Source organism: Pipra filicauda, unplaced genomic scaffold (genome assembly GCF_003945595.2).
Source record: "Pipra filicauda isolate LSUMZ 115617 unplaced genomic scaffold, ASM394559v2 scaffold1345_size26069_pilon, whole genome shotgun sequence".
NCBI lineage: Eukaryota > Metazoa > Chordata > Aves > Passeriformes > Pipridae > Pipra > Pipra filicauda.
The window spans coordinates 9,588-23,968 of NW_024103813.1; the positions used below are offsets into that span (position 1 = coordinate 9,588).

Below are 14,381 nucleotides of genomic sequence, written 5' to 3' on the forward strand. Positions count from 1 at the left end.
TTCTTAGCGTGTTGTTGCGTGTGCTTAGCGTGTTCTTAGCGTGTTCGTGTTCTTAGCGTGTTGTTGCGTGTTCTTAGCGTGTTGTTGCGTGTGCTTAGCGTGTGCTTAGCGTGTTCTTAGTGTGTTGTTGCGTGTGCTTAGCGTGTGCTTAGCGTGTTGTTGCGTGTGCTTAGCGTGTGCTTAGCGTGTTGTTGCGTGTTCTTAGCGTGTTGTTGCGTGTGCTTAGCGTGTTCTTACCGTGTTGTTGCGTGTGCTTAGCGTGTTGTTGCGTGTTCTTAGCGTGTTGTTGCGTGTGCTTAGCGTGTTGCATGTGCTTAGCGTGTTCTTAGCGTGTTGTTGCGTATTCTTGGCGTGTTGTTGCGTGTTCTTAGCGTGTTCTTAGTGTGTTGTTGCGTGTGCTTAGGGTGTGCTTTGCGTGTGCTTAGCGTGTTGTTGCGTGTGCTTAGCGTGTTGTTGCGTGTGCTTAGCGTGTTCTTGCGTGTGCTTAGCGTGTTGTTGCGTGTTCTAGGCGTGTTCTTAGCGTGTTGTTGCGTGTGCTTAGTGTGTTGTTGCGTGTTCTTAGCATGTTCTTAGCATGTTGTAGCGTGTTCTTAGGGTGTGCTTAGCGTGTTGTTGTGTGTTCTTGGCGTGTGCTTAGCGTGTTTTTAACATGTTGTTGCGTGTTCTTAGCATGTTCTTAGCGTGTTGTAGCGTGTTCTTAGGGTGTGCTCAGCGTGTTCTTAGCGTGTTGTTGCGTGTGCTTAGCGTGTTGTTGCGTGTTCTTAGCGTGTTGTTGCGTGTGCTTAGCGTGTTGTTGCGTGTGCTTAGCGTGTTGTTGCGTGTTCTTAGCGTGTGCTTAGCGTGTTCGTGTTCTTAGCGTGTTGTTGCGTGTTCTTAGCGTGTTCTTGCGTGTGCTTAGCGTGTGCTTAGCGTGTTGTTGCGTGTTCTTAGCGTGTTGTTGCGTGTGCTTAGCGTGTTGTTGCGTGTGCTTAGCGTGTTCTTGCGTGTGCTTAGCGTGTGCTTAGCGTGTTGTTGCGTGTGCTTAGCGTGTTGCGTGTGCTTAGCGTGTGCTTAGCGTGTTGTTGCGTGTTCTTGGCGTGTTGGTGCGTGTTCTTAGCGTGTTGTTGCGTGTTCTTAGCATGTTGTTGCGTGTGCTTAGCGTGTGCTTAGCGTGTTGTTGTGTGTGCTTAGCGTGTTGTTGTGTGTGCTTAGCGTGTTCTTAGCGTGTTGTTGCGTGTGCTTAGCATGTTGTTGCGTGTTGTTGTGTGTGCTTAGCGTGTTCTTAGCGTGTTGTTGCGTGTTCTTAGCGTGTTCTTGCGTGTGCTTAGCGTGTTCTTAGCGTGTTGTTGCGTGTTCTTAGCGTGTTCTTAGTGTGTTGTTGCGTGTGCTTAGCGTGTTGTTGCGTGTGCTTAGCGTGTTGTTGCGTGTTCTTAGCGTGTTCTTACCGTGTTGTTGCGTGTGCTTAGCGTGTTGTTGCGTGTGCTTATCGTGTTGTTGCGTGTGCTTAGCATGTTGTTGCGTGTGCTTAGCGTGTGCTTAGCATGTTGTTGCGTGTGCTTAGCGTGTGCTTAGCATGTTGTTGCGTGTGCTTAGCGTGTTCTTAGCGTGTTCTTAGCGTGTTGTTGCGTGTGCTTAGCATGTTGTTGCGTGTGCTTAGCGTGTGCTTAGCATGTTGTTGCGTGTGCTTAGCGTGTGCTTAGCATGTTGTTGCGTGTGCTTAGCGTGTTCTTAGCGTGTTCTTGCGTGTGCTTAGCGTGTTCTTAATGTGTTCTTGCGTGTGCTTAGCGTGTTCTTAGCGTGTTGTTGCATCTTGTTGCGTGTGCTTAGCGTGTTCTTAGCGTGTTGTTGCGTGTGCTTAGCGTGTTCTTACCGTGTTGTTGCGTGTTCTTAGCGTGTTGTTGCGTGTGCTTAGCGTGTGCTTAGCGTGTGCTTAGCGTGTTGTTGCGTGTGCTTAGCATGTGCTTTGCGTGTTGTTGTGTGTGCTTAGCGTGTTGTTGCGTGTTCTTAGCGTGTTCTTGCGTGTGCTTAGCGTGTGCTTAGCGTGTTGTTGCGTGTGCTTAGCGTGTTGCGTGTGCTTAGCGTGTGCTTAGCGTGTTGTTGCGTGTTCTTGGCGTGTTGGTGCGTGTTCTAAGTGTGTTGTTGCGTGTTCTTAGCATGTTCTTAGCGTGTTGTAGCGTGTTCTTAGGGTGTGCATTGCGTGTGCTTAGCGTGTTGTTGCGTGTGCTTAGCGTGTTGTTGCGTGTGGGTCCGTGTGTGTCTGTGTGTGTGTCTGTGTGTGTGTCCGTGTGTGTGGCTGGGTGTGTGTGTCCGTGTGTGTGTGTCTCTGTGTGTGTGTGGTCTCTGGTGTGTGGTCTGTGTGTGTATGGTCCGGTGGTGTGTGTCCCTCGTGTGTGTGTGTGTCTGTGTGTGTGTGTCTGTGTGTGTGGCTCTGTGTGTGGGGTGTCGTGTCTGGTGTGTGGTGGTCGCTGTGTGTGTCTGTGTGTGTCTGTGTGTGTGTGTGTCCGTGTGTGTGTGTGTGTCTGTGTGTGTGTCCGTGTGCGTGTGTGTGTCTGTGTGTGTGTCTCTGTGTGTGTCTGTGTGTGTCTGTGTCTCTGTGTGTGTGTGTGTGTGTCTGTGTGTGTGTCTGTGTGTGTGTCTGTGTGTGTCTGTGTGTCTGTGTGTGTCTGTGTCTGTGTGTGTGTGTCTCTGTGTGTGTGTGTGTCCGTGTGTGTGTGTGTCTCTGTGTGTGTGTGTGTGTCTGTGTGTGTGTGTCTGTGTGTGTCTGTGTGTCTGTGTGTGTCTGTGTGTCTGTGTGTGTGTGTGTCTGTGTGTGTGTCTGTGTGTGTGTGTCCGTGTGTGTGTGTGTGTCCGTGTGTGTGTGTGTCTGTGTGTGTGTGTCCGTGTGTGTCTGTGTGTCCGTGTGTGTGTGTCTCTGTGTGTGTGTGTGTGAGTGCAGCCCTGGCTGAACTCCAAACCAAGCCCGGCCTTACCTGCAGTCGTCTCCCCCGGTGCTCACCACATACTTGTCGTCGTGGGAGAAGCGGATGTTGGTGACGTGCGCCGAGTGCCCAAAGTACCGCTTGTGTTTGGCCTGTGGGCAGGAACAGCAGTTCAGAGGGACACAGACAGACCAGGAGGGGCCACAGACAGACCAGGAGGGGCCACAGGAGCTCAGGAGGGGACACAGACAGACCAGGAGGGGCCACAGGAGCTCAGGAGGGGCCACAGACAGACCAGGAGGGGCCACAGACAGACCAGGAGGGGCCACAGGAGCTCAGGAGGGGACACAGACAGACCAGGAGGGGCCACAGGAGCTCAGGAGGGGGCACAGACAGACTGGGCCCCACAGCAATCCCAGGTCCATTGGCCCAGTCCGTGTCACCCCCGGGCTCTCCTGGGAGCTGTCGGCGATGGACCGTGTGGTTTGGGTGCTGGGGAACCCAGTGCTGAGGAGTTTGGGAAAAACAAAAGCTGGAGAGGTGAAAATCAAGCAGCCACTCACAAATTTTTCTGTGCAGGGGAAGTCAAAGAGCTTCACGAGCCCGAAGTCGTCCCCCGTGACGATGTTGAGCCCAGCATGGGTCACACAGGCACAGTTCACGTCTGCCTTGTCTGCGTTGCGGGGCCAGATCCCAAGGACTTCATCTCCCAGGATGCTCCAAAACAGGGTGAAATAAAAGCATTAGACCACAGGACTGACTTGCTGCTGCTCTTCCACACGATGGGGAGGCAACACAGCCCAATAATGAGGAATTGCTGCCTTTGAAACAAGGTTTTTCCTCTAAATCACTGCCCTGAACATGATCTCATCATGGAGACCATCACAAGAGTACAGGGGTTTTGTGTGACCCTATAACCACCTCTATCCATAAATGCTGAGGTTTATCTCCTGTGAAACCACTGGCACTGTTCCATACAAGCGCCTGGTGCAGCTTGGGTCTCCTCCATCCCTTATGGATTTGTATGTGCCCTCCCCAGGCATTCCTGACCCCGTGTTCCCTTGGCCAGTGAGGGAGGCCAGTTCCCTCCTCAGGGCGGGAATTCTTCTTTGGAGGGCAACTGGTTCTCAAAAATAGCTGTTCTGCCCTTGGTTCCAGTTCCTCTGCAACTGTTGCTATTTACCCACCCAGTGGGTGCCAGAGGCGCCTGCCCCCTCCCACCAGTTGTCAGGAGCCCTCACAAACAGGGAATTTGGGGCACGTTTTTATGCCTGGCAGCAGAGCAGCCGGAGGAGGAGGATTCTCATTTCCCTTCTAAACCCGCCTGGTTCTCACCCCCTGTCAGATCCTGCAGGATCCCCTGTCCCACTTCCTGCAGGGGAGCACAGCCACAGCTCTGCACTCCTGGCCAGAGGCTCCTGGGTGGATCCCTGTCAGGGAATGTATTTTAATGACCACACAACCTCTCAGCACGCCCAAGACACACTTCCAGGCCTCCTGTGCTGCCGGCATTGGCTGGGGTGGGACAGGGGAAAGGAAGCTGCAGTGGCCTGGGCTGTGGGAGGGGCCCAGGACAGGAGCCCTGTGGCTCTGGGACACCCCTGGTGTAATTGTGCAGACCCCAGACAGCCCCAGGGGTGTGCCAGAGCCCGCGGGAGATGTCCCTGGCTGTACCTGGTCCACGTGGCCCAGGTGATCTTCTCTATGGCTGCAGGGTCTGTGATTTGCTTCCCCAGGGGCACCTCGTGAACCTGGCGCTTGTAGGCGCCCGTGGAGACCTGGGAGTGGGAAAGGAAACAGCTGAGACCTCTGCCAGAGATCCAGCATCCTCTGCAGGACTGCCAGCAGCAACCAGTTTGACCAGGAATGAAACATCTGGGATAAAATCTCTCCTTTCTCTTGGTTGTGTAAAATCCATCCCGTGCAACATGATGTTGGTGTTACAGGAAGATGGTTCCTGGCAGAGCTGACAGATTCCTTTCTGTTCCACACTCTCTGCCTTATCTCAACCCAATTTTACTAAATCAGAACCATTTCTGAGGAAACCTCCCCAGTCAGGTGAGCTCTCACAGTCCCAGCCATCCCCCAGGGTTATGATCCCCAGCTCCTTTCCCAGTGTCGTCCCCGTTCCCTCGCCCAGGGGATCCTTCGCCCTCGCACACCTCGTGCCTCCCTCCTGTCCTGCTGGCACAGTCAGTCCCACCCTCCAGGGCCATCCCAGACATACCTGGATGTACCTGCTGTCTGCAGAGAAGTCCATCTGGATGACAAAGCTGGCAATGTCCTTGCAGTACCCGATTCGGTTCAGGGTTGTGCCTTGGGTGAGATCATAGAAATCCACAGTGTGTTCCTGTGACCCCACTGCCAGAAACCTGTTATCTGGGCTGATCCTACACAAGAAAACACGGAATGGGGATGTCACTGTTTCTGTGCAAGACTTGCTTTTGTTTCTCATGACAACACAACAGTAATTTTTTTACTGGAAAACAAAAAAAAAATTCTATTAACAGCAAGATTGAACTCAAACCATGAAGAGGAAGACTGAGGATATCTCTGCCAGAGGGCAGGGTTAGATGGGAGATTGGGAAGGAATTCTTGGCTGTGAGGGTGGTGAGGCCCTGGCACAGGTTGCCCAGAGAAGCTGTGGCTGCCCCATCCCTGGAAGTGTCCAAGGCCAGGTTGGATGGAGCTTGGAGCAACCTGGGGATAGGGGAAGGTGTCCCTGCCCATGGCAGGCGGTGGGACTGGATGGGCTTTAAGGTCCCTTCCCACCTGAAGCATTCTGTGATTTCAGTCTACACTGTTTGTAGTTAACTGGTGCTAACATTGCACTTGCCATGTGCAGAGTAACTCTAATCCTCTGGGATACACAACAGGACTTGCAATTTGGAAAAGTACTGTCATATTAACTCCCATAGTCACAGCTCTGCGGTGTGGCTGCAACCGATCACAGGGGAAAAGAAGTGTGTGGTATCCAAGATATACACAAGCTTTAGGTAAATGGAAATGCAAGCCTTAGGTACGGGAGTGCACGTCTCCATTTCACACAGGTTTCAACAAACACGGAGTTACGAAACCTTTTGGAAATGTGGACCTTGCTGGCCATTTCCTGGAGCCGGGGCGGTGCATTTGGAGCGCCTGAGGTGGGATTTCCTACCTGATGTCCTGGATTGCTGACTTCCTGTCCCGCTTTTTGCCCCAGACCTTGAGGCTGTTGACCAGCAGGACGACGAACTCGCCGTTCCTCATGCCGATGGCCACCATCTCCCCGTCGGGGCTGTAGGCGGCACAGCGGGCCGGGTGCCCCAGGGCCACCTTGTTCACCAGCTTCTGTGGGGACACAGCGACAGGCTCACACCTCCCCGGGCAGGGACAGCTGCCAAACACGGCGCCTCGAACGCGCCTCGTTCCCAGCAAAGCCGCTCCTCTGTTTCCCTCTAAACATAAACCCGGAGTTTCACACCCCGACTCGCGTCCCACCAGGCATATGGTGCAGAGCAGGCTTTGGAATGTGCATGGAATTCACAGGGGGGTTTCATGTTTGCATCTAGTTTGTAGGGTGACATCCAGTTTCACAGCAGAAAAAGACAAAAAATCAATTTCCTGATCTGTGACTTTAATACCTCCTACAACTGGTAGCACTTTCTCTTTGCTGATTGTGTTTATAACATATTCATTCCCCTTATTAAAAATGATCCCTGCTAGCTTAGCTAAGGACCTTTTGAAAAGATTTATGTTACCCAGCAGGAGCAGAAACCTTTCTGCAATTTTTTTAAAATGTTTTATTGATCTGTTGGTTTTAGAAATGGTTGTTGTTAGTCAATTTGTCTTGGGAAAAAAACCCTGAAGCAACACGATGGGTTCTATAAAACATTCCCATCTAATCACAAGCTTTTCCACTTGGGGATACTCACTTTGTCTGCCAGGTCCCAGATCCTCGCTGTTCCATCGTTGCTTGCAGAGATAAATATGTCTTTGGAGGGGTGAGTTGCCAAGCCCCAGATCTCCCCTTCCATGTGACAGTCAATCAACAAGTTTGAAGCAGCGTTTTTTTCTCCTACTTCAAGGATTTCTCCATCTTTTGTTCCCACTAAGATTTTCCCCTGTTTGTAGCAGAAGAAAAGAATGGACAGAGGTTGTCAGTGCAACAGTAACATCCTCTCACGGTCTGCACTACAAGAGCTTTCTTTGGCAAATACTTGGAAAAAGCAGGTACAGTTTGGAACTGGTTAATGGCTACTGGGTTGGAAATAGAAAACAACATTCCCCAGTGGGGGTGTTATCAGAGTATGGCAAATTCCAGGGCCTTGGTGCACCCAGTGAAGCAGAGCTCAGGGGACAGTCACTGACGTGCAGCATCACACCCTCCTTTCATGGAGCATTTGCAAGGACACATTTACAAGTACAATTTAAACGTGGGCAACAACGACTTCAGCAAGTCAAACTACTCTCTTATTTCTCTTGTTTTCCACTTTACCAAAGTCCCTCAGTAATTCTCAGTGGCAACCTGGGGTTTTTCTGACTTCAATAAAACAAAAGCTGTGATCCACTGTGCCCCAGGGAAGCACCCAAGCTGTGCCTGCCTTTCATGGGAAGCAAACCTTGCAGGTACCTAAATTCCCTTTGCTGTTTGAAAAGCAAACCAGGAGGTGAGGGCCTGGGTGATGAAACGTGGCCCTGCACTCAGCACTGTCCCTGGGGGCCTGCCGAGCCCTGCCCTGCCCCTGCTGACCCTGGAGCAGAGGCTGGCACCAAGCATCACAAATGCAGCTTCAAGCCCACCCCTGAGCTCAGGAAGATGAGAAGAAGGAACAGTAGCAGGGAGGTAAAGTCTCCTCTCCCCCCGGTGCAGCTCCCTCACCTTGCCCCGGCACACGGAGCGCACGCACTCGATGAGCTGCCCCGTCTCCAGCTGGAAGGCCCGGCACCGCTTCATCTCCTGGTCCCAGAGCTTCACTGCTCCCCCCTCCTTGGTGCTGCAAAGAAGGGGGTTGTGTTACCCAAGTGTCTCCTTCACCACAAATCCCATCTGCAAATCCCATCAGTGTTTTCCTGCTTCAGTCACAGAGCACACACTGAATCATCTCTGCCATATGTAAGGACTCCTCGCTACCGTGCTATGGAAAGTAAATCAGAAATCAAATGTTTTCACACCTCATATTTTCAACAGCATCATTAATTTGTTCTCTTGTTCAGAAAACACCCCAAATCCAATTGTTCTCTTGTCATTTAATCTCAAATCTCTGTCACTTGGCAAATGGTACTTCTGATAACTTGAAGGTCTTACAGAGTCTCCATTGGGAGGGGTTGGCTGGAGTTTGACAGAATTAAGAAATTAAGAAAATCTCATTATGGCAGGAGTTCAGGCAACAAGGAGCTTATCCAGGTGTTCAGATCAATCCCTAAGAGGTTCAGTGTGACCCTGGTGTGTAACTGCCACCCTGGAGTGTGTCCTCCTCTGGTCCTTGACTTACTGAGACAGCTGGGCAGGTTATGCAAAACTGAGAGTGGAACTGCTCCAGCACAGAGCCCAGTTATCTCTGGGGTGGTGGATGAACAACTCAACACAGCAAGCACACAGGAGTGCACTGCAGGAAGGGGAAGTGTCTTACGGCCTCTCCTTCCCTCCTGTCACGATGAGTCCGTCCCGCAGCGTCGTGTACATGGTGAACACGGGGCCTGTGTGAGCCTTGGCCACCAGCCTGACCAGGAAATGGTCCTTCCACACGTAGACATCTCCATTGATGGCACCCGTGAACGTGAGGTTATTCTGCAACAAACAGCAGCAACCTCACATGTAAGAGACACCTCTGCATTTCTGTTCAGCCCCAACCGCAATCCCTTAAATCAAATTCACAATTCCTTCATGACCACTCTGCACAGTGGTCTATGGTCTGGTCTGCACAGTGGTCTGTGCTGTCACCATTGGTTCTATCACTGTCACACCAAATACCATCAGCAGAGAAAAAGGTTGCAGAGTCTATACACAAAATAACAGTATTACAGTTTTTTAACCAGTGAAGTGCTAAATAACCAGGAAAGCAAAGAAAATAAAAGCCAGGCAGTGGGTGTGCACGGCCATTAATAAAAACCATTCACCAACAGACACCCGGTTGTGCTTAGAAAGGTAAAGGTCTCGAGGTGTGCAGGTGTTAAATCTGCATTTCACTAACAAGCACCATCCCCCCTGGGCTGGATTTCAACACAGAAAACTGCAGTTTTAATAAAACCTTAATATACAATTCCGTAGCAAGGAATTCGAACTTACTGCTCCAAAGGCAACAGAAAGCATGGTTTGCATTTTGGCATCTTCCATGGAGCCAATGACTCCTTTCTTGTAGAGCAAAGCACTGCCAGCCAGCGTCCAGAACTTCATGTGCTTCACCCCAACGGACACAAACTGGGTGTCGGAATCCGGCCGGAATTCTACAACAAAGATCCTCTCCAGGTGTCCTCCCCTGCTGGCAACTTTAGCCCCTGTTTGAATTAGGAAAGGATAAAAATAAAGTTAAATTTACCTGTCAAAATAAGCACTGATAGGATTTTATAAAATCAATTGACCTGGTATTGGATTAGGGATCTGTGTCCCAGATGCTGAAAGCTGCAAAGCACGACATTATTTAGTGTATGAATCTTAATGCATTCGAGCCATGAGGCCCCTGGTTACTCCACTGCACCCCACGGTTTTAGGAAATGCAGATTTAAGGCCCTCACAGCACAAAGTGCCTCCTGGCTCAGTGAAACAACAGCACAGAAATGCTGGAGATCACCAGTGAGTTCCCATCCAGTGAAATGCACGGGGACACACTAATGAGCTGAGGCACTTTTCCTCTCCCCTCCACCTTTCCCAAAGATAATTCTTTCCTGGAAATGACTTCCCAAAGGCCTACCTACAGCACAGAATTTCAAGGATTTTAAGAAGGAAAAGAAATTGCTTTCCTTAATTTCATGTAATTTTGTACTGAGCAATGTTCTTTCCTTAACCTCTGCTTATAACAGATGTACAAAATTTATCATCTTATCCATATTTTCTAGCCCTTTGTCACCTCCCTTAACTGTGACACTCGGAGTAAGAAGACAGATCTAGTCCCAAGGTTTGAAAGGCAAAGTGAACAATCACTGAGCACGGTTCTGTTGGGCTGAGGGAAGGTGACTTCTCCGTGGTTTTTACCTTCCTGCCACCTCCACACGGTGATGGTGTGCTCGGGGTCCACCCCCACCGACACCAGCAGTTTGCCAGTGGCACTGAAGTTCACGTAGTTGACCCCTTTGGTGTGGAAGCAGCGCAGCATTGAAATGGTTTGCTTGCTCATGGCATCCCAAATGTGGATTGTGGGAGTTGTACCTGGGGGCAAAGAGGTGGATTAAAGAGGATTACTGCTGGAAGGCCTCAGTGCAAACCAGGCACTCAACATTTAACCTGAACAGACAGAAGTTGGGGGTTTGGTTTTGTTTGAAGAGTAACACTACTGGAACACAGAGAGAAATCATAAGAGCTTGCAAAACACAGGGGGAATCATTGCAGTCCATGAAATCAGACAAGTTCTAAAAGAACAACATAACATTTATGAAGAGCCTCATGCAAAGGAAATTGTAGATGTTTCACTTGTATCTGGGACTCAGATACAATGAGGCAACATGAAACTTGTACACGACTCTGCCACAATTCACAAAGGAGTCAGCCTTACCTGGGAATTCTGTCATGTCACCTGCATTGTGAGAGCAATGGCAAATGAGGAAGCACCAAGGGAAAACAATAGGTGAAATAAGTCGTGTTTCTCATGCTCAAGTGCCAGCATCAGCACCAGAAGGAAAAAAGAAATTAAAAACTCGAAAAATGGATATGGATTAAATCAACAAAACAAATAAGCAGCAATATTGTTGAACTTTTTTGGGTATATTGGGTTTTATACACAAATATCGCAACAATATTTAGTACTTTTGACTTTTAAAAGTGGCATTTAAAAGAAAGGCTAAAGACATGCAGGTTTGAAAAATTACTCCATTTAAAAGTGAAATGAACCTGTAGTTACACAAGGAAGTATCAACCAAACTCAGAAACACTGATCTCATGGGCCCTAAGAAAAGGCCCTTTAACAGCCATTTTTTCCAGAAAACAGCATTTTGACCAGCCCTGGCACCACGTGGAGGTTTGGGTGTTCACCCCACACTCAAACTGAGTGGCAGTGCTCAGTACAGGCAGTAGATGGTTTGTCACACTGATCATTGATACCATTTTCCTGTCCCTTGTTAAACTACTTCTGTCCTAAAGTTCTGGACTTGAGTCTCCTTCCAGAATGGTCTGAGTTAGGAGTTCTGGTCCTGTTCTTAATTATTACAGCATGAAGCTGAAAGGCAGCAGATCTCCTAAGTCATCCCACATTCCCCATACAATGTTTACTCCTGCCAAAGGTCCCAGGGAATCTAACAGGGCTCTCCATGTGAGTAATAAACACTTAAATCCATATGGTTTCTCAACTGGTCCCTGACTTCTGCTGAGATTTCCCTCTGTTTCTCTCCTTTTCTGCACAGGAAATGGTCCTTAGAGTATCCTCACTGCTAAACAGTGCCTCGGATACAGGAAGGAAACTCAGACTGTAACTCAGACTAAGGAGATGATTTAGGCAGTTTATCAAATCCTGCCCTGTGAAATTCGATTATCCTACAATTAACTCCAAAATCCAATGACTCACGACCAGAAACGGAATTGAAACCACAAGAAAAGCCTGAAGCTTGACTACCTCTTCCAAAGGACAGTAACACTGGTAACAGTCCCACTGGAAAAAGCCCCAAATCCACCAGTGCCCCCGTGGTTTGTGGGTGGCCCTCAGTGCATGGCTCACGTACCGATCTGGCTGGTGGCCACCACGTTCTTGTACTTGGGGTGCTGGTTCACGGTCAGGCACAGGATGTCGTCGGTGTGCTCCAGGTAGAAACTCTGGCTGCCTGGGAAAACCCAAACATGGCTTTATTCCCCCCAGCAGCCACCGCAGAGCCCCTGGAGCAGAGACTGTTGGAGCTGGTTGATGCTCTGCAGGGGACGGGGGAGGACAGTAAAGGTGTCCAGGGCTGCCCCCCTCTCATCCCCAGGCCCATTCCCAAACAGAGACAGAGATAAAGACAGAGATTCCAAACAGAGACACAGAGACAGAGATAAAGGCAGTATTTGGGGAATTAGCTGTACCCAGGGAATCAGCCCCCAGCCACTGCAAGAAACACCAAAACTGCTCTGTGAAAGGCCCAGGTCTCCCAGTAAAATCCCAGTAAAACCAGGCAGTCAGCAGGAAGCAAAGTGGAGACGAAACCCTCCCAAGGGAACAGGTCCAGAAAGAACAGATGGGGCCATCCATGCTTCCCAGGGCCACCCGTGTTCCCAGGGTCACCCATGCCTCCCAGGGCCACCCATGTTCCCAGGGCCACCCATGTTCCCAGGGCCACCCATGCCTCCCAGGGCCATCCATGTTCCCAGGGCCATCCATGTTCCCAGGGTCACCCATGTTCCCAGGGCCACCCCTGTTCCCAGGGCCATCCATGTTCCCAGGGCCACAGGTCAGAGGCACACCAGGACCGGAGTCCCCAGGGTCACCAGATGTGACAGGTTTCCTCCCTGTGCCCCTCCTTGGCAGCAGAACTGGGACCATTTGGGAATAAAATCAAGTCACAATTCCTTTAACTCCTCTCTTTTTTTTGAGAGACGTGAAAAATATGGAGATGTTGGTGCTACAACTTAGGGCCAGATACATTTTTGGTGTTTTTTTCTCCTTTACATTACTCAAAACACAGGGAATATTTCTACCCCTTCCAAAGAGCAACTTGCCCGGGCTGGACTGCACCAAAAAAAAATTGTTGTGGCGTGACTTTGCTATAACAACTCAAAATGAAACAAAGCATGTTACAGCTCCTAATATTTTTGGGGGTACTGATCATTTCATAACCCACAATCTCCTCCTGGGAGAGAAAACCATTCCTGTGTCTTCACTACAGGATGAGCTGAGCGGGAAAAACTGTCAGTCTGATCCACCAGCCACCCACAGGCTGTGCATTATTTATCAGGAGGCAAAACGTGGCACAGCCACAGGAATATTAAAAAGTTAAGACTTTCAATGAGAACCGTTTCCCACATGAAGCATTTTGGGTCTCCAGGTGCTGTGTGTGTGGCATTACCAGTGGAGAGGTTCTGGACGATGCCGGCTGCCGCCGTGTGGAAGATGATGTCGGCCCCGTCATTCAGGTAGTGCAGGTTGTTGCGACAGTCAAACCCTCTGTAGCCAAAAACATGGTCCAGAGCCAGCTCCTGGTCAGGGAGAACATGGAGGGAACAGTGAAAGGAATGAAGAAACAGGGAGATTTCAGACTTTGGATCACGTAAGCACAATTCTAAATTACACAAGATACAAATACCTCGTAGAGGCAATGGAATAATTAAACAATAGTTAGTTATCCCAGTTCTGCTCATTTATGGAGGCACGACATTCTCATGGACTGTCTCCAACACTTTAACTGGTCAACTAAGGGACTGCCCTTATACCATTATTTCTTTAATAATGTAAATGTTTTGTTTCTGTGCATTTCCATTCAAAACACTTACAACTTCCAGAACTGATTTCATTACTCTTCCCATCACAGTTTAATATCTATATATTACATAGACATATAGGGTATCAGATATGTTAAAGAAATAAAGACATTCACAGAGTTTTCAAAAATCATTCTCATAAACTACCAAATTTCATCAGCCCAAATTCTGGCCCCAAAGTCCTTAAAGGAAGCCAAAGCAGGTTACAGTAACTCTGTACTTCAAACATTAATCAGAGGTGTAATTGCATCTTACAACAGGCAATTCCCAAGGAAATTTCCTGCAGAAACACAGGGATGGTTAATGGATTGTTGTTGAAGCTGCATTCCAGCCCTGAAAACGGATTTAATGATTGTCCCACACACAGCTCCAGCTCCCTTGGAACGATGTGAATGACAGCCACAGACCAAGTGTTGCAAACTGCCCACAGACCAGGGATGGGTTTCACCCAGCACATGTCACTTCTCAAGCAACTGAACAAGTTTGAAGCCAGACCTCAACCAGTTTCTTTTTTTTGTGGACGTTGTTCTTCTGCAGTTTTTCGGGCTGAGGAGCAGCTCTGCTCACTGGTGGCCTGAAAGGAACATTGAAAAAAGGAGATGATCGATATGTTTGAACGTGAAATAAAACCTTCAAAAGCACAGCACACGTTCTGTGTGTGAGCAGGAAATGGCCAGTTGTCCCTGCATTAGCTCCATGCCTTTTTTAGAGCTGTACAATAAACTGACTAAAATCCTACACTCTTTGATGGAAAGAACAGAAATGACATTGATGTGGATTTTGTGGGTGAGTGGCACAACAGACCACTCTACACCACTTAAAAAAACCCAAAACACAATGACACAAATCCATGGAAAAAACCTTGAATGTGAAATGATAGCAAATTGGTGCTTTCAGAAACGATCTAA

The 14,381-nt window shown here is 49.2% G+C and overlaps 1 protein-coding gene across 1 annotated transcript in view; it reads right to left on the reverse strand.

The window, feature by feature from the left end:
- The window catches only part of LOC113998968 (echinoderm microtubule-associated protein-like 6), a gene marked incomplete at its 5' end in the record, with an annotated part of 23,706 nt that extends 9,531 nt beyond the window's left edge, over positions 1-14,175 (reverse strand). The window contains 14 exons of the mRNA XM_039378308.1: positions 2,949-3,049; positions 3,461-3,614; positions 4,572-4,675; positions 5,125-5,287; positions 6,055-6,227; positions 6,812-7,000; positions 7,759-7,873; positions 8,510-8,667; positions 9,166-9,374; positions 10,069-10,242; positions 10,586-10,606; positions 11,745-11,843; positions 13,062-13,191; positions 13,969-14,175. Of these exons, the coding sequence (XP_039234242.1) occupies positions 2,949-3,049; positions 3,461-3,614; positions 4,572-4,675; positions 5,125-5,287; positions 6,055-6,227; positions 6,812-7,000; positions 7,759-7,873; positions 8,510-8,667; positions 9,166-9,374; positions 10,069-10,242; positions 10,586-10,606; positions 11,745-11,843; positions 13,062-13,191; positions 13,969-14,175 (1,997 nt within the window). The remainder of the gene's footprint in view (positions 1-2,948; positions 3,050-3,460; positions 3,615-4,571; positions 4,676-5,124; positions 5,288-6,054; positions 6,228-6,811; positions 7,001-7,758; positions 7,874-8,509; positions 8,668-9,165; positions 9,375-10,068; positions 10,243-10,585; positions 10,607-11,744; positions 11,844-13,061; positions 13,192-13,968) is intronic.
- Between the last annotated feature and the right edge of the window lie 206 nt (positions 14,176-14,381).